The sequence below is a fragment of the Prionailurus viverrinus genome, chromosome A1 (genome assembly GCF_022837055.1).
Source record: "Prionailurus viverrinus isolate Anna chromosome A1, UM_Priviv_1.0, whole genome shotgun sequence".
Classification (NCBI taxonomy): Eukaryota; Metazoa; Chordata; class Mammalia; order Carnivora; family Felidae; genus Prionailurus; species Prionailurus viverrinus.
In genome coordinates this window covers 208,959,754-208,979,102 of record NC_062561.1, presented here as the reverse complement: position 1 = coordinate 208,979,102, position 19,349 = coordinate 208,959,754, and the positions used below count along the sequence as shown (strand labels likewise).

The following is a 19,349-nucleotide window of genomic DNA, read 5'->3' as shown; positions in this document are numbered from 1 at the left end:
TGTTGTTGAATTCTCGTACAGCTTTGTAATTTAACTTTGAATCTAATGATGCCTGGAATCATGGTGATGAGGAGAAAGTGGGTGACGGGCACTGAGGAGGGCACCTGTTGAGATGAGCACCGGGTGCTGGATGGAAACCAATTTGACAATAAATTGTATTGAAAACAATGGTGATGAGGAAAACCAGCAGGTCTTCCCGCTACCTGTTTTACACGGATTAGTCACTTATTTCCAAACAACTTATGAACTCAGTGAAGCACCTTGTTTCACTTTGCATCCCCCAGAGTCTGAGAAAGCCTCTGGTGACCTGGTTCTCTTGAAAATTCCAGCCAGGGGGCCCAGGCACTCTGGGAGCTTGCACCTGGTAGACGAAGACCTCCTCCCGCTGCACCGTGCATGGCCTAAACTGCAAGCCCGACCACTTCACTCTCCGCTTCAGGACTTACCCCTTACCGTAATGGATTTTAAGGCATATATTTTGGCACTTGTAGCCTTCCCCTCCTCCCTCTAGACCCAAAGCTTAGCAGCGTTTTTATGGCTTTGAACATTTCTTTCTTCTTCTGTTCACTATTTGGATCTCTTCTGGTTGCAACACCTCCTTGGATTACTATATCATTCAATGAAAGAAAGAAAGAAAGAAAGAAAGAAGAAAGAAAGAAAAGAAAAAAAGAAAGAAAAGAAAAGAAAAGAAAAGGAAACAAAAGTAAAAGCCACTGAACAAGAATCCTATAAATGTCCTGCCCCCACTTCCCTGAACTGGTACCTACTCTTTCTAGAGCACAGTCTCACTCCAGAAGGGTGGCTAGGTAAGGCCAATCCCTCCACAGAGTCTCCAGATTCCAGCACTTCTCTGAGACTTTGACCAATTATATTTGTCCTCCATTAAAACTCTTCCTTGCTACCAACTGTTTTTCAATTTGTTATATATTGTGTTCAAGTCTTTGCCATTAAGCAGAAACAAGCAAATGAATAAGCAAATAAAACACTCTTTCTGAGTCCCTTCCAGGCACCCCCATTTCCCTCCTGTCCTTCACAATGTCACTTCTTATTTAAAAAAAATTTTTTTTTTACTGTTTATTTTTGGGGGACAGAGCATGAGCGGGGGGAGGGGCAGAGAGAGAGGGAGACACAGAATCCGAAGCAGGCTCCAGGCTCCAAGCTGTCAGCACAGAGCCTGATGCGGGGCTTGAACTCACCAACTGTGAGATCATGACCTGAGCCGAAGTCGGACGCTTAACCGACTGAGTCACCCAGGCGCCCCTCCACAATGTCGCTTCTTAAAGGAATTGTTATAAACATATTTATGTTTCTCTTTCATTAAAAAAAAAAGAAAGTTTCCTCTCTTTCACCACGATGTGTCCCATTAGCTACCTCTGAAATTCTCTCCTCCTTTTTTCTATCTTCAAAGAGTAGTTTGCACCCTATCTCCTGCTCCTAACCTCCCAATCACTGTTCAGCCCTCCTGCCCCAAGGACACTGCTCTTGCCAGAGTCAATGATGACAGACAGCTATGTGGCACACTTGGTCCTTTCAGTGCCTGTCTTATTGACTTCCTCACAGCTGTCAATGCAGTTGGCCATTCTGGCTATTTAAAAACAGCCTCTTCGGGGCACCTGGGTGGCGCAGTCGGTTAAGCGTCCGACTTCAGCCAGGTCACGATCTCTCGGTCCGGGAGTTCGAGCCCCGCGTCAGGCTCTGGGCTGATGGCTCAGAGCCTGGAGCCTGCTTCCAGTTCTGTGTCTCCCTCTCTCTCTGCCCCTCCCCCGTTCATGCTCTGTCTCTCTCTGTCCCAAAAATAAATAAACGTTGAAAAAAAAATTAAAAAAAAAACAACAGCCTCTTCCGTCGGACTGAATGATACTGAACTCCTTTAATTTCTTCTTTCTCTGCTGCCCAGTTCTCCTAGACTATGTAGGCTCCTCCTCCTTAGACAGTCTCTGAAAGGCTGTTTTTCCTCAAGGCCCTGTCTTGAACCTGTCTTTTAAAAAATGTCTACACTTTCTCAGGGCTTTGGTTTCCATGCACATACTAATGACATTGAGAGATAAGTCTGCAGTCCAGACACCTCTCTTGAATTTTAAGCTCTTGGATATAACTCCCAATTGGATGTCTGCACTTGGATTTCATTATGCCCCATTGAACTCACCATATTCTCCAAACAAATTCATTATTTTCCCCTCCTTTCAAAGCTGCTGCTTGCCCTATATTGTCCTGGTAAATGGCACTTCCATTTATGCAGTCGCCCTGGCCAGAGACTTGGATATTGTCTCTCTTAGCCTGCAACCCTCCCACTCATCTTCTGTATCTAATCAACAACGAAAACCTGTTATTTAGTCTCATAAATAACTCTCAAGTCCATTTGCCCTTCATCTCTGCCAGACACTTTTCTGCTCTACACTAACATTACATCTCTCCCAGATGACAATACTTTTTTCCCTAATCCAGTTTCCATAAATCATACACAAGGATCTTTTAAAAATGCAGGATTTGCTCGTATCATTCCCCTTCTGAAAATGTTTATTTACGCTTCCTATCACTTTTATGATAAAGCCCAAATTTTCTAACATGGTGTGGCAGGCCGAATAGTGATGCCCAAAGATGTCCACATCCTGATCCCTAGAATCTATGAATGTTCACCTCACATGGCAGACAGGACTTTGCAGGTGTGACTAAGAGAAGATTATTCTGTATCATCTGGGTGAACTCATTCTAAACATGTGGGTTCCTAAAAAGCAGAAGAGCATATCAGGGAGGTGTGAAGACAGAAGAAGAGGTAGGAGAAATTCAAAACATGAAAAGGGACTCCACTGGCTATTGCTGGCTGTGAAGAAGGAAGGAAACCATGAACCAAGGAATGTAGGCATCTTCCAGAATCTGGAAAAACCAAGAAAATGGATTCTTCCCTAGAGCCTCCAGAAAGGAATGTAACCCTGCTAGCACTCTGATTTTGGTCCAGTGAGACCCACTTGAGACTTCTGACCTTTAGAACTGTAACATAATACATTTGTATCACTTTAAGCCACCAATTTGTGGTAATTTGTCACAGCTGTAGTGGGAAACTAGGACACATGGTCTAGAGAGCTCTGTACAGCCTATCTCCTTCCTCATTCTTCATCCTCACTTTCTCCATCAAAACTGTAGCCACATTGAACTTGAAGTTCCCAACATAAGCTACTTTTTATCATGTCTTCAGGCCTTTTGACCTTCTATTTCCTACTTATTACATGATCTCATCTTGGGCATAATGTGTTTTTTCCCCATGAGCATTCCCTAAACTCCTTGTGTAATTTATTTTTCTCTGCACCTATTTGTATATAATCTTGCTCTCTATTCTGTCATAACCACTTTTGCAATGATACATTTCATTTAATTAGCTCATTCCTTCATGCATCCTTTCATTTATCCATTCATCAAATATTTATTAACTGTCTCTATTTGCTAGGCATGAGGGGTATAATGGTGTGCAAAAGAACAAAACAAAATAAAACAAAAACTATGATCCCTGATCTAAAAGAGATTTTATTCTAAATAACAATATCAGTGAGCTAGGAAACTTTCAATCCTGTTCAGCTTGTTATTGGAATAGGAATGCTAACTGGTGCAACCATTCTGGAAAACAGTGAGGCGGTTCCTCAGAAGGTTGAAGATAAAGCTACCTATGACCCAGCAATTGCACTACTCATTCAAATGTTACAAAAATATTCAGTCAATGCACCTAATGTTTACAGCAGCGTTATCAATAATAGCCAAGTTGTGGAAAGAGTCCAAATGTCCATCAACTGATGAATGGATAAAGAAGATGTGGTATATGTGTGCATAAAGGAATATTACTTGGCCATCAAAAAGAGTGAAATCTTGCCATTTGCAATGGTAATGGAGCTAGAGTGTATTATGCTAAGGAAAATAAGTCAGAGAAACAGAAATACCATATGATTTCACTCATATGTGGAATTTAAGAAACAAAACAAATGAACATAGAAGAAGGGAAGGGAAGATAAAATAAGATAAAAACGGAGAGACAAACCATAACAGATTCTTAACTATAGAGAACACACAGAGTTTCTAGATGTGAGGTGGGTGCAGGGATGGGCTAAACAGGTGAAAGACATTAAGGAGGGCACATGTGATATATGTAAGTGATGAATCATGAAATTCTACTCTTAAAGCCAATATTACACTATACGTTAAGTAATTTGAATTTAAATAAAATCTTGGAAGAAAAAAAAAAGGACCATAGTTGATTCTCATATTCATACAATGTTGGGAAATGATGCTTGGCTACGTCTGGAGGATATTCATGAATCTGAAGGGGTAGAATTCAAGTTAGTTGGGGGTACCCATTATATCAATAGAACCCAAACTTGAAGCCACCACGAACCTGAAAATGTCACTGAGGTACTTTATCATTAATTTCAGGAATTCCTCTAGGTTCTATCTACTAATGTCTGCATGGATCTTTCCAATAACTTTGTTTCTCTAGTATTAGTCCTGTTGCCTTCAACTAGGTTATCTCCTCCTGTTTATCTTTTTTTTATATTTATCACTTACTCAGATGATCACATTAGAATTTTGTCTTAACATCTCCCCCAAAGAGATTATCTCTTGGTTGTAGAAACTGCACTGATAGGCCAGGGGTATACTTTTATCTTTCTCATCTACTGATGAGATCAGCTTCAGTGAATAACTAGTCCAGAGGGTACAGTACAGACTGAAGGATCATGTATGGGGAGGTAAAATCCACTGCAAATACTCCAGAATGAGTTAGAATCCTTTGTTGAGCAAGCCTAGGACCCAGCCAGTGATGGGGTCTGATGAGAAATGTGGTTCATCTATTTCACACATAGGTAACAAGACCCTGCTCCAAAAATACTGGCATTGCCTATCGACTGTTCTCTAACATCCTTTGCATGAAAAACAGCACCACATCACACCGATTCCCTTCCTTTTTAGCTTCTAACTCGAGAACTTCTTTTCTTTTTTGTAGATTTAACTCACACTCTGGACTCAGTACAGAGCTCTGCCTTTGATCTTTTATTGCCCCCCAGACCATGATTTGGATTTATCTCATGAATGACCCATGAATGACCCCATAGGAACGTCTCCTGATGACATCCTTGCCTTGGGAGGAGACTTACAGCCCTCTAGATATCAGGCACAGGGTATTTGTTGGTTTACTGGTTCTGTCATAACCAGATACTACAGACTGTGTGGCTTAAACAACAGAAATTTATTTTCTTACACTTCTGAAGTCTAGAAGTCTGAGATCAAGGTATCTGCAGGGTTGATTTCTTCTGAGGCCTCGCCTTGGCTTCTAAATGGCCATCTTGTCCCTGTGTCTTCACATGGTCTTTCCTCTCTATGGCCTGTGTTCAAATTTGTTCTTCTCATAAGGACTCTTTTTATAAGTCACATTGGATCAGAGCCCCCCCCCCCAATGAACACATTTTAACTTGATTACCTCTTTAAAGACCCTGTCTCCCCAAACAGTCATTTTCTGAGGTATTGGAGGTTAGGGCTTCGACATATGAATTGGGGGTGGGCACAATTCAGCCCACAATATTCAATAAATGTATTTTTTTTTCTTATTAAGTAGTTTCTTCTATATGTCTACTAGTTTTACTAGTCAATTTTCAAATCTCATTTTCTTATTAATCTTTCATTCTACCACCGAGGGGTAAATTTGGTAGGTGTTATTAGTTGTCTTTTACAGATGACAAACTAAAACCAGAATTACAGGACTTATCCAAAGTTGGGCACTAATGGCAAAACCAGGTGGAGAATTTACCTCTCTCTGCTCCTAGTTCACTGCAATTTTTCCTTGTCCCCCATGCTACCTCCCCTTACATCACTAATCAAAGCCTCTTTGAAATGACTTAAAAGGTCATAGCTTAGTCAATAATTTTTGGATATAATAGTTTAATGATTTTTAGACATTTTGAGATATGAAAGTTAACAAAAACTTCCTTCCTTCCTTCCTTCCTAGTATAGCAGTTCCAGGTAAGCCACATTAATTGGACAACTTGTTTCTTTCCTGGATCTATTTTAAGTTTAAACCTAAATGATATGAAATTAGGCAAAAATAAGTTAAAAAGTGTGGGACCTTCTGGCTGTTTTCCCTTCATGCACCAGGTACCTGGATACTTGGAGGCAAAATATGGCAGGACTGTGGGGAATTATTAGGAGGAAATAGTAGATTGTGCCAAAGGAATGGGCTATTGAAATGAATGCAGTATGCAAATGTTAAGATAGGAGGTGAGTGTTCTTGGATAGGGACTTCTGAGCCTGACGCTCCCTCCCAAGCTCCTCTGACTCACTAGGCAGATAATCTCTTGTAGTTCAAGGGCTGTATATGTACAATGCCTACCACCTGCCTTTCACCCTGCTGAGTTATTAGACTGAGTGGAGAAGTATTTGTAAAGCACTGTCTGGATTCCTAGATGAAATGTGTTTATCAAGTAAAACCTATCTCCAAGTGTTTCAATCTCAGCTTGAAAGTCATTTCCCAGATCAAAGTGATGTATATCAGCATGACAGGAGGTCTAACTCTGGGCCAGAAATGCATTAAATGAAGGGCCATTGATGTACGCCTGGTTCCATCTCCCAGCCATAAAATATTTCCAGCTTTAGTAGGAGGAAACCTCCAGGAGCAACTCACACTCCAGGCGAAAAAACACCTGCTGTGGGAAGGAATCTTTTTGTCAATAAATAAGACAATGCGGCTCCTCTGAGTGGAGAAATATAAGCTAATTAGGACTGCATTCTTAACCCACGGATCTGCCAGTTTTCTTAATTCATGCGATTCATCAAGACGAGAAGACAATATAACAGCAGTGCCCAATGCTAATTTTTTCAGGACCTTTCCTGATTTACCAAGACTTATTTAAGAGCTTGTTTTGTGTGCTCCCAGTGAGCCTATATTCAAGGACCTTTATGGAGGGCCTGCTCTGTGTCAGGAATTGTTCTAAGTGATTGGGGCTACAAGACAATGTTCTTGCCATCATGGAGCCTACATTCTAGTGGATGAGAACAATAACCGAGGATCCAGCAAATATAACATGCAGTGTCAGTTAAGACGTATGAACTGTAAAGGAAAATAAAGCAGGGTAAGTGGATAGAGTGCCATGGGGCTGGAGTAGGGGAGGGAGGTTTCTTATATGGGGTAGTCAAAGGGCCCTCTCAGAGGAGGTGTAGTGATTTAAAAACGTGTTCACGATTTTTTTTTTTTGGTCATTCTTCCCATCAAAAATGGGGTCTGTGTTCTCTCCTTTTGAAGCTGGTAGTGTTTTTCTTAATGCCTTGATGAGTGGAACACAGTTGAAATGAGCCTGCCTGACTTTTAAGACTAGGTTAGAAAAAGCCATGCAAGTTCTGCTGGCTTATTTAAAAACATTTGCTCTGGGAGCCTTTTCCCACTATGAATAAAACTGACTACCCTGAGTCGACCACATGGAGAGCAGAGAGAAAGAGAGAGCACGAGAGACAGATTCTCAAGGAGAATCAACTGTTCCAGCCCCTAGCTGTTTGGGTCTTCCCAGCCCAAATGACAGACACATGAGTGAAGAGATAATCATAACAATCCCAGGCCCAGTCACCATCTGACTACATCTACATGGGATACCCATGAAAACCACTTTACCGGGCCCAGTCAACCCTTGGACTCATGAACCAATAAAATAATTGGTATAGTTGTAACAACCATCTCGGGATGGTTTGTTACACAGCAAAAATGACCAGAACAGAAGGTGATATTTGATTAGCTACTTGGATGAATTCAGAGAGAAGCTGTGTGAGTGTCTGGAAAAAGAGTGTTCGAAGCTAGGGGCAAATAAATGCAAAGGCCCTGAGGGCGGTATGTCAGAAGCACAGAAGTAGGGCGACAGAGCCGCGTGAGCAAAAGTAAGCAAGTAGCAAGTAAGCAAGTGAGCAAGGTAGCAGAGGTGCCTGGAGAAGCAGGTAGGGTGCAGCTCCTGCCTTGTAAGCTGTGGTGAGGAGTTTGGATTGGATTCTGAGCTTGATGGAAATTCTTACAGGAGTATGAGACCGGGAGTAACACCCAGAGTTATGTTTTCAAAAGATTTAGAAATGTCTCTGGTTGCCAGATGGAGAGCTGACTGGTGGAGTGTGGGCAAGGGTGGATACAAGCCAGAAATGATACTGATTTGGGCGAGAATAGTCACAGTGGAGATAGCAAGCAGTGGGCAGATTTGGGATATATTTTGAAGACAATATCAACAGATGTGCTGTTAGATTGCACGTGGGAAGGATACGAACAGAGGAGTCAAGGGTGAGTCCCGGGTTACCGCCTGAGTAACTCAGTGAGTAGTGGTGCAGGTTGGGTGAATATGGGGAGACAAATCAGTGGGTGTGTTTTGGACACGTTAAGTTTGGGCCGTTAGATGTTCAAGAGATGCTGACTTAAGTAACCAGACATTGCGCTAAGGGAAGCAGTGTGCACCATGCAAATAAATGTGAGCGTTGTCTGAATCTAAGTGCCATTTCCCACCATGAGGCTGGATGTGAGTGTGTAGGTCTGGGGTAAGCCGGAGGACTGAGCCAACATTTAAGGGAAATGTTACAACATGTCTGTATGCTGATGGGAATGATTCGGTACAAAGGGAGATGTTGATGATGCAGGAGAGAGAGGGAGAGTTAGAGGAGCAAAGTCCCTGCGGAGGCCAGGACAGATGAAGCCAGTGCAGAGTGGAATGGTGAGGCTCATAGGAGTCCACCTCTCTTAACACCATGGGCTTCACTCAGAGAACTGGGCTGAGCTTCAATTGCTGTTTATTTATTTATATTCCTTACTAGACTGTCAGCCTAGTAAGTGAGGGCAGAGACCCCCATGACATGTTTCATACTACCCTGTAGCTCCTGATCCAATGTCTGGCCCATGTCACAAACCCAGTAAATATTTGCTGTATTACATGGATGAATAAACAAAGACCGTCCTTGTCCGATAGTAGTTGGTAAATAAATATCTGTTAGCTCGTATTGAATATGAATATCAAAAACATTAAAAACAAAGACTGACATTTTGGATATCTTCAGTTTAAGAGTTAAGCCTGGCTTTCCCATTAACAGAGGGGTGGGTATTTGTCCAGATTACTGAGATAAATTTAATTCAAATAAATTGAATAATAATTGCTAACATTTGGAGCACCTGGGTGACTCAGTCGGTTGAATGTCCGACTTCGGCTCAGGTCACGATCTCATGGTCCGTGAGTTCGAGCCCCACGTTGGGCTCTGTGCTGATAATGAGGAGCCTGGAGCCTGCTTCGGATTCTGTGTCTCCCTCTCTCTCTACCCCTCCCTCACTCACAGTCTGTCTCCCTGTCTCTCTTAAAGGTAAGTAAACCTAAAAAATAATCATTGCTAACATTTGTGAATGCTTAGTTTATGTCAGAATTCCTCTAAGTCTTTATTCTTATTATTTCACTTAATTTTTACATCAGCCTTGTAAGATATGTTACCAGTATTATCGCACATTAGAGATAATGAACTGAGCCTCAGAGATGGTGAGTAATTTTCCTCAAGTTACACAGCAGAGGGTACTTGATAGCCAGGTTAGGATTCAAATTCAGGCAGTTCCTCTCCAAGGGCCACCTACCAAATCCCTCTCAGGATTTCTAACTCCCAGTCTAGTGCTCTTTCTTAATTATTTGAAAATGAAGAGTAATATAAATATGAAAATTATAATCACACTAAAAACACACCATGTATATGGTCAAAATACGAATGACAAATTGGGGAAGTGTTTTTAATTCTTACCAGAGACAAAGGACTGGTTTTTTAAGTGGCCATAGAAATTCATAAGAGAAAGACAAGAGGCTCAATGAAAAAATGAGCAAAGGATATGGACAGTCACGAAGAAAAACATACATATGGCCTTTAAACATATGAAAGGATGTGCAATCTTATTGTGGGAATTTTTTTGCAAGGTATAAAAACATCAAATCATCATGATGTACACCTGAATCTAATAGGATACTGTATATCAATTACACTTCAACTAAGAAATAATAACAAGAAAAGAGAGAGGGAAATTAAAACTATTTGAAGATACCATTTTTTCACCTATGGGACTGGCAAATATCAAGAAATTGGCAAGGCTGTGGGGAAATAAACACTGTCATACTCTGCTGGGGACAGTGCAAAGTAATACCAACCTCCCAGGGCCGTAGGGCAATTTTAGCAAAGTCACAAAGGTGATTTCCTTTTGACTCCTTTACATCACTTCTGGGAGTTAATCCTCAGGTACAACTATCCACTTGCAAAATGATATAGGAATAAAAGTATTCATCGCAACACTGTTAATAGTACAAGAGATCGGAAACAACCTAAGTGTTAATCAATAAAAGATAGATTACCTGAGGCGTATAGCCACACAATGGAAAAGTGATCAGTTGTGTGGAGAATTGATACAGAGAGGTTTTCTAGGATATATTGTAAAGGAAAAAGGAAAAAGCAAAGTGTAAGAGAGTATGTAAAGGAAAGGGGAGGAATAAGATTATATATGTCACTATGTTTTAATCTACACTAAGAAATTCTGGAAGGATACACAGAAAGCTAATAAAGATGGTTACCTGTGGGAACAGGGTATACTGGGAGAGGGGTAGTATTCTAAGTACTTTATATGTAATAACACAAATCTCTCTCAAGACATTTCAATGTATATATTATTATATTTGTTGGTCTTTGAACCATGTAAACATGTTGTTATTTACAAATCAAAAGGAAAAAGATAATGAGAGCTGCACTCACGGAGCACTCAAAGCCACACCATCACTGTGCTGGGGATATTGCCTTTATTATCTCAGGAATTTCACCCAGAAAGTCATGTTTGCATTCCCATTTTGCAGGTGAGGAACAGATTTAGAGACATTAAGAACTTTGCCAGGGTCACAGAGCTAATAAACTATGGACCCTGGAATCAAACTCGAGCCCTCTGGCTCCGAGACCAGTATTATGAGCTACTACTCTACTCACGCATTGGTTTTAACATTTCTATCCTACCTTGAGAAACAGAAGAGATGATGCCCTGCTCAGGACCTATTCTCACGGGCACTCTTACGTTTGCAAACAAACGATTCTTAATATCCCCAACGGTTCACCAGTAGCAATAACTCACTGTCACTGTGGCTTCAGATGAAGTATCTGCAGCCATATGATATCCCCTGAAGGCTGGCTGGAACTTTATCCCTCCCTTTACTAACCAGAAAGCATATCAAAGTAATAGCAAGTTATAATTCTAAAGAATATTTCACATGTACTGAGTTTTTACCATGTGCCAGGCACAGACATTGTAAGTACAATATATGGAATATAATTTAACTTTCACACAAACCCTTATTAGGTAAGTGCTATTATTGTCACTGTTATGGGGTAAATTGTGTCCCACCCCCCCAAACACAAGTTGAAGTTCTAACCCCTGTACCTCCGAATGTGATCTTATTTGGAAAGAGGGTCTTTACAGAAAAAAAATCAAGTTAAAATGAAGCCATTAGGGTAGGTCCTAATCCAATATGATTGGTGTCCTTCTAAGAAAAGAAAATTTAGAACGTGACAGACGTGCACAGAGGAAAGGTGAGGTGAAGCTAGCCCTGTGGTGACAGAGGCAGAGACTAGAAGGATGTAGCCATGAGCCAAGGGGATGCCAGGGATCACCAGCCACCGCCAAAACTGGGAAAGAATCCCGTTCAGATTCTGAGGGAGCACTGCTTTGCCAACACCTTGATTTCAGACTTCTAGCCTCCAGGATGTGAAAGAATAGGTTTTTGGTGCTTGAAGCCGCCCAGTTCGTGGTACTAGGAAACGAATACAACCCTTGAGGGAACCGAGGTGCAGAAACGTTGAGTAATCTGCCCAAACTTACATGGTTTGTTAGTTAGTAATGGCGCCTTGAGTTGGGGAAGGCTTGCTCCAGAGGAGTGCTCCATTCTGATCAAATGTGTGCTTTAAAAAAATCATTTGTGGGGCACGTGGGTGGTTCAGTCGGTTAAATGTCCAATTTTGGTTCAGGTCATGATCTCAGGGTTTGTGGGTTTGAGGCCCAGGCCAGGCTCTGTGCTGACAGCTCAGAGCCTGGAGCCTGCTTCTGCGTCTCCCTCTCTCTCGGCCCCTCCCCCCTCGTCCTCTGTCTGTCTCTCTCTCTCTCTCAAAAATAAAATAAACATTAAATAAATTTTTTAAAAAAGTCATTTGCAAACTCCAGTTCTCTGGCTGAACTATGTGTCTCACTTCACGACTGATCCGAACACTGTGTTTTGACCTCAACCCTCTGTCAAAGGGCAGAGCACGGAGTGTTCCAGCCCCGGCAACCCTAACAAACTCTTGAGAGCCTGGTGATGAGAGTGCTTGAAGCCAAATCCAGCTCAGCGGTGCAGCTGCTGGGAGCTGGGGGGCCCGCTGGGGGCGGAGGGCTTTCTGGTCCCCCCTGAGACAGCTGAGTAAGGCCAGGACCCAAGGGCACAAACTTCAAAGCGGATGTAGCCTTCCTCACAGCCTCTCATTTTTGATCAGCAGGAGTCTCAATCCAGGAATGTGGGTTGCTTGAATTATTTTTTTAACTTAAGAAAGCGTCAGGGTGGAAGGCTAAAGCAACTTGTAGTGACCGCCTTCCCAAATCCCCTTTTGCACCCAATGCCCAGTAAGCGAAAATATCTTCCAAATGGAAAAATGCTTTTTAGCTAACGCAGAAGAGGAAGTGAGGGTGCAAAGGGAAGCCTGGTGAAGCGCTTCACCCAGACCCGTGCTGGTCTGTGCAGCACCTCTGTGTCCCCTTCTGCTGGAAGCTGTAGCCCTGTGAGCAAACCACAGGCCGAGGGGGGCCCAGGAGGCATGGCGGTCCCCACTGGAGCCGACAGGGAGGCAAAGCTGTGCTCGAGATGGACATCAGATCCCAGAATAGAATTTGGTTAAACCAAGAGTCAAACGACCAAAGTGGAAATGGAAGCACGTTGCACTTAGTGTCTGAACAGAGGAGACAGTGTTTGGGCAGATAGTATCCCCTGACCATACTGTCAAAGCCAGAAATGCTTCAATACTGTCCCCAAATCAGATCATGCCGTATCGGACGGCACAGATCTACATGTTCTCCAGCAATTTTGGATACGGCGTAGTTGTTTGGTAAGCACATCCTGGCTTGGCCTGGAATGAGCTACAAGTTCCCAAATAGGATCAGAACAAAAGGAGAGAAAGTAAGTCTTTGCCAGAAGCAGGGCTGACAGGTCTGTGCTATGGTGATTCTTCTCGAAAGGAGGAAATTGAGGGTTGATGGGGGTGGGAGGGAGGGGAGGGTGGGTGATGGGTACTGAGGAGGGCACCTTTTGGGATGAGCACTGGGTATTGTATGGAAACCAATTTGACAATAAATTTCATATTTAAAAAAAAAAAAAAAGGAGGAAATTAACCCTAGGCCTAAGGTCAAAATGTGTGCCTCTGGACACAACTTTGAATGTCAAGGAGGAAAGGCCAAATGTTTAACCTTTGCCTGACATGGGAGCAAGAAGGTGATATATCCAAAAGTTAAGAGTGCTGGACATTGAGGCAGAATAAGGGAAAGATTTTTTTTTTTTAAATTTTAACCTTCTCATATGTTAGATACTGATAAGCTCAGGTTTATCAAACGTACTCTGGTGAAAACCAGCTTTGCTTCATAATTCCAAGTATTTAAAGATTATCTCAGTCTGAACATGTGAATGGCTTGTTTGAAAGAACTTTCTGGAAACAGCAGCAGGTTTCCTTACAAAACTCTCCAAGACACACCCCTGCACTTTTCTCACCCCTTTCCAAAGTTTAAACTTTGGGGCTGTCTACCTCAATGTGGGTTGAAATTTTATCTGCTTTCCTGCTAAGAAGTAGGCCTTGAGATAAATATCAAAGCAGTGAAATTCCAGAGACAAACAGAAAAAGGGACTCACCTAGGAGTGGGCCCAGCACTCAGGACACCTATTTGTAAAATGCATATTGCAAAGGCAAACCTCTGGCCGGCAGACATCTGCTCTCTTGAGGCAGCTCCGTGAAGAATGGCCAGACAGGTCCTGTAAGGCGTTTATTTGCAAAGGGCCAGAGAACTGTGGGACAATTATTGCCTGTTTTCTGTCAGGATTTTTGTCAAACAGGACTTCCTGGGAGCCAAAGTCCAATCAAAGGAGAGTTATTTTGTAATTCGTGGCCTACTGTCCTCTCATATCGATGAGCATATTCCGCCAACGAGACGGTGAGTGCTAAATTGGCTCACGTGAACCGGAGTGTTGAAAACAAAAACAAAACTCCAGTGTTTCCCGTCTCGGGAGACTCTGGGAGGAAGGGATCAGAGTGTGTAATTTGGGGGAAAAAGGTCTGTGGATGATTCTCATAGAGGCATAAACTCAAAATCAGTAAAAGAACTGCCCTGACTAGAAAAGGAGGCACGGACATATACGACACAATTTGAGAACGAGCTGTGGGGGTTATTTCCACATGGGTGCAGCAAAGGGTGAAATGCGGTTATTAAAGTAGGCTTTCTGTATATGCTTGGGGGATCATTGTGAAGAGTCTAGGTAAACTCCCTAGGGCTTTACACTGTCCCACAAGAGGACACGTTCTCCTTATCTCAGAAACACACTCGTCAGCAAGACAGATTCTGAAATGGAACAATTTGCTCCAATCCATCGTAAAGGATGCCCTCCCCTTCGTATTTTCACTTTCTCCGGGACTTGTGCAAAGGGTAAGATGTTTTTGAAGTGCCAGGGAATGTGGATACCACAACCATTCTTAAAACACTAGTTATACGATAGAATAGAATGGTCCCCGGGGCGGGACCTGTGAAAAGCCACTGATGCCTGCCCACCCCCTACCTGATTCTAATTTCATTGATCTGGGATGGGACCCTGCATCGGTGTTTTTTTTAAAGCTTGTTGGGTCATTCAAATGTGTGGCCAGGGTCGAGAGTTTGAATGACCAGCTTGAGAAACACTATGTCATTAAGTTTTTGGACAAATATTTGCTGACGCAGGACTTAAGGGGCCTTCATCAATACTCATTAATTACAAATAGGCAGTTATCAAACATGAGCACATACACAAACTGATAAAACAGAGGGTGGGGTGGAGGGTTAACAGAAAGCTAGTTTTTCTAGCACAGTCTTACATTTCTTCTAATGGTCCTATTTAGAGTGGAAGTTATTTACCCCCCACGGGCTTTCTTGCCTCCCTCTCCTTGTTGTGTGGAGAGTTTTAGGCGTCTAAGAGGGCTAATTTCATTGGTTCCTGAGCTTGCTGTTAACCTGCAGATGGTGCAGAATTGCCAAGTAATGCGGTGATTCGAATGTATGCAGCAACGTTGTCACTATAGCAATGATTAAATCTATGCCCAAGGACGCTTCTTGTAAGTCTTAGCTAACGACAAGGGAGCCAGATACAGTAGGAATCGGCTCTGGACCCTGTCAGGATACCTCCCGAAAGAGGAACTTGGGAGAAGGCAAGATAAGATGATGTTTAACGTTAATTAGACCTAATGCTAATGGGTTAGACTTTGTGTTACTTGACTTGATAATTCAGTGTGAACGGAGATTGAAAACCGCCTCTGTCCCTGGAGACTGACTGATCCCCCCAGAGGCAGGGAGGAGGGGACAAGGGAAATTTCTTACCTGGCTGGTTGAATGCTGAATTGCTCTGTAGAAGTTCTATTTATTTTATTCCCGTGGTTTGGGCTAAATGTAACATAGCAAATGGATAAATATAACAACACATTAATTATATATTATATATTAGGAATATATAAAATACGATATACATTACATTTTTTGTATTTAAGTCTTCTCTGCCCTTGACATCTATGTATCTGACATATTTTCATATTTTTATTCTATTTTATTAAAAAAATTTTTTTTAACGTTTATTCATTTTTTAGAGACAGAGAGAGACAGAGCATGAGCCAGGGTGGAGCAGAGAGAGAGAGGGAGACACAGAATCTGAAGCAGGCTCCAGGCTCTGAGCTGTAGCACAGAGCCCATCATGGGGCTCGAACCCATGGATCAGATGGTGAGATCACGACCTGAGCTGACGAAGTCGGACGCCCAACTGACTGAGCCACCCAGGCGCCCCTCTATTTTATTTTTTTTTAATATTTATTTATTCTGAGAGGTAGTGAGAGAGAGCAGGGAAGGGATAGAGCGGGGCGGGGGGGGGGAGGAGAGAATCCCAAGGAAGCTTCACAGCATCAGCCCCTGACGTGGGGCTCAGTCTCCCAGACTGAGACCAGGACTTGACCCGAAACCAAGAGTTGGGCGCTTAACCGATTGCACCACCACGTACCGCTCTGATATGTCGTTAAGTGACGTTTATACTTCAGTGTTTATCTAGGAGAAATGAAGCATGCTAGACTAGAGATGTGAAAAGGATAATATTTTTATTTAATATGTAATGGCTTTAAAAGAAAAGAAAGGATAAATGTTTATCAAACTTCTATAATGTGTCAAGCTTATATATATACATATATGTATATATGTATATATATATATATACATATATGTATATATATATATACATATATGTATATATATATATATACATATATGTATATATATAGCTTCATTTAATCCTCAAAATAATCCATTTTACAGTTGAGGAAACCGAAAAGCACTGAGATTACATCACTTGTCTGGCCTCGCCCATCTCTGGTTGGTGAGAAACTAGAATTTGAACTTGGTGTGTCCGACTCCACTTCTCAGGCTCTTCCCACCACACATACGTTCTGTTGCTATTATTTTAATTATGTCATGTTAAACACCATGCAACTAGAAAATTTCTCACTAAAGCCTCTCAACTGCATAAAAGATAGGCTTCTGGTTTAGCTTTACAGATGAGCCTCAGGGAAATATAGCCAAGGCTTCACGTATGAAGCAGGAGAGGTGGGATTTGAACAAACATGCCTTCAAGCTCGAATGTCAGAGTTTTCCACTCTGCCGAGGGCTCACAAGGTTTTCTCTACTCAGGAGCATTAAAAAAAAAAATTTTTTTTTTTTTAAATTTCCCTTTGGTTTCGATTTGCTTGGAAACTTTGTGGCATTAAATTATATTTATTGCACAATAATAATACTTTTTAAGGCAGAGACACACACATGTGTGCATTAGAATGTGTGACCATCAGGCAGAAACACTTAAGTTTGGCTAAAGTGGTGTGAATGTGTTGAGCATAATTTCCATTTGGCTCTCTTAAAGTGATGGAAAGTGTTCTGCAAGTTTGTGATTAGCCATTTTATGGACTCCCTCAGTGTCCAGGGATCTCAAGTTGGAGCTGCCATCTCGTTCCATATCTGTTTCTGACTAAATCCTGAAAGATCCACAGGTCTTAGACCACTACAAATGAAATTGTGGTGCTTTCACTTAGAACATACACACTTGCTGGAGGAAATGAGAACCCTCACATGGCAGGGCCTCTTGGTTTCGGGTGTGCCTTGCTTGCTGCTATGTCCCCAACATCTAGGATTGTGCCTGCCACCCACTAGGCTTCAACAGATACTGGGAATTACACGCATCAATCGACGAATACATAAATACAGAGGAGGAAGATGACGCCCGGGATGGGAAGTGACGCTACCAAGGTCACACAGTCAGGGGTAGGGGCAACATCAGATTCCAGCTCTCTTCGCTGCTGGTTCTGTGCCGTTTTTACAGCACTTTCAAATGAGCTCTTTTGTAACGAAAGAGAGAATGATTTTTCGATCGAGCGGTTCTGGGGTTCTTTGTGAAGGTCAGTGGGAGTGATGTAAGTCTGGCGATCCCTTTACAGTAATGAGAATTCCTGTGGCTCAGATCTGTTTAGAGTCACATGGAACTACTTAGGGCCCACTAGATTACGTTACAGCACTTCATTTAAGGAAAGACTCAGTACAATCCTTTCCTCTTTAGAAGTTGACAGGGTCTAGCTGGGTCGCCTTCTACTCTTCTATTTACCAACACTCTTAACTGTCCACATTCACCCAGGACTTTTGACACTGCCTTCTATCTCTCTCCCCGCTCAAACTCCAGCCTTTATTTACTTTAAGTTATTTCAGTGTTCTCTGAAGTACCACCCTGACTCACTCTTCCTTGATTCCATCATCTCTATGAATATTTATCTTAATTCCATCTAACCCGCAGTCCTAGCATCATTCTGACGCCTGTAATGGCTTCATCTTTGAAAATGCCGGTATCCTACTGTCTGACCATGATTTCCTCACTCACATGCTCTCAATATCCTCTTTCTTTGCTTTATTGAGACATCCAGCCGCTTGATTTCTTCATTTTGGTTGTCTCTTATTGCTGTTGCCTTTGTTAACCACATTTCCTTTTCAGTCTGTACCAACTTTCTTCCCTTACTACATGGTGATGTTCAACCTATTGCACTTGCCTTTGGCCTTTATTAATCCATTGAAGACTTCTTATTGTTAAATTTGAGCAACACTTCTTGCCCTGATCTTTGTCCCGTAGAGACATCTGACCTGACTGGCCATTCTTATGCTTTCAAACTCTCTGTTCCCTTAATTTTTGTGATGTAACATTTCCTGATCTTCTGCTTCTTTTTTGCTAGCTCCTCTCCCTTGTCCATGATACAAACATTGGTAATCCTCAGGAGTCTGTACTCTACTCTCTCTACTTCTCAGCCTATCCCTTCTTTCCTTACCCACTCTTAAGATTAAACCTACTATTTAAAACTAGAAGTCTCAAAAGAGTGGTCTGTTGAAGTTCCTTTACCAGAATCTTCTGGGTTCTTGTTTTAGAAGTATAGATATCTATAAAAAAGTGATACTTTTCAAAAAATGCAGAACTTAATGGTGTTACTTTCAAGCTTAACAATCTTCAAGTACTTCTAAGAAATCTCAGGGTAGACTTTGATTTGCCCATGGTAATTTGAACTTGCTGTGTATAAAATCACACAAGTAATTCTTGCCCTGTCCCTGTCAAGGAAGCTCTTCTTATATTCCTTAGTTTCGCTAATAAGTCAACATCAACTGTCTTTCTGGTTTCTATATCTGGAAGTCATCTTTGTTTTTTATTGCATTAGTATTTTGACAGTGTGCATAGTGCTAAGCAGGTTCATAATGGTTGCTTCATAGTTATTCCATGGTTATGTCATAATTACTGGATGACTGGTTGATTTCACTTGGCTCGGGCATGTTTGGTTTCTGAAACTTGGAAACTCGGCAAAAAGAAACTAGTATTTGAGGACAAAACTATATACAAGTTTATCAATTAATGACATGTAAACCCAAGTAAATATAATAGTGGATGATGCTTTGCAAATCTTAAATTCTTTTTAATTTTCTCTTTTAAAGTTATGTTTTCTTGGTCCTGCAACCTCAAGGCTGAACCATGAGACTTATTGCC

General features: G+C 41.9%; 1 protein-coding gene across 1 annotated transcript in view; it reads right to left on the bottom strand.

The window, feature by feature from the left end:
• Window positions 1-13,996, bottom strand: part of C9 (complement C9) — a 53,479-nt gene extending 39,483 nt beyond the window's left edge. The window contains exon 1 of the mRNA XM_047874348.1: window positions 13,920-13,996. Within this exon, the coding sequence (XP_047730304.1) occupies window positions 13,920-13,996 (77 nt within the window). The remainder of the gene's footprint in view (window positions 1-13,919) is intronic.
• Between the last annotated feature and the right edge of the window lie 5,353 nt (window positions 13,997-19,349).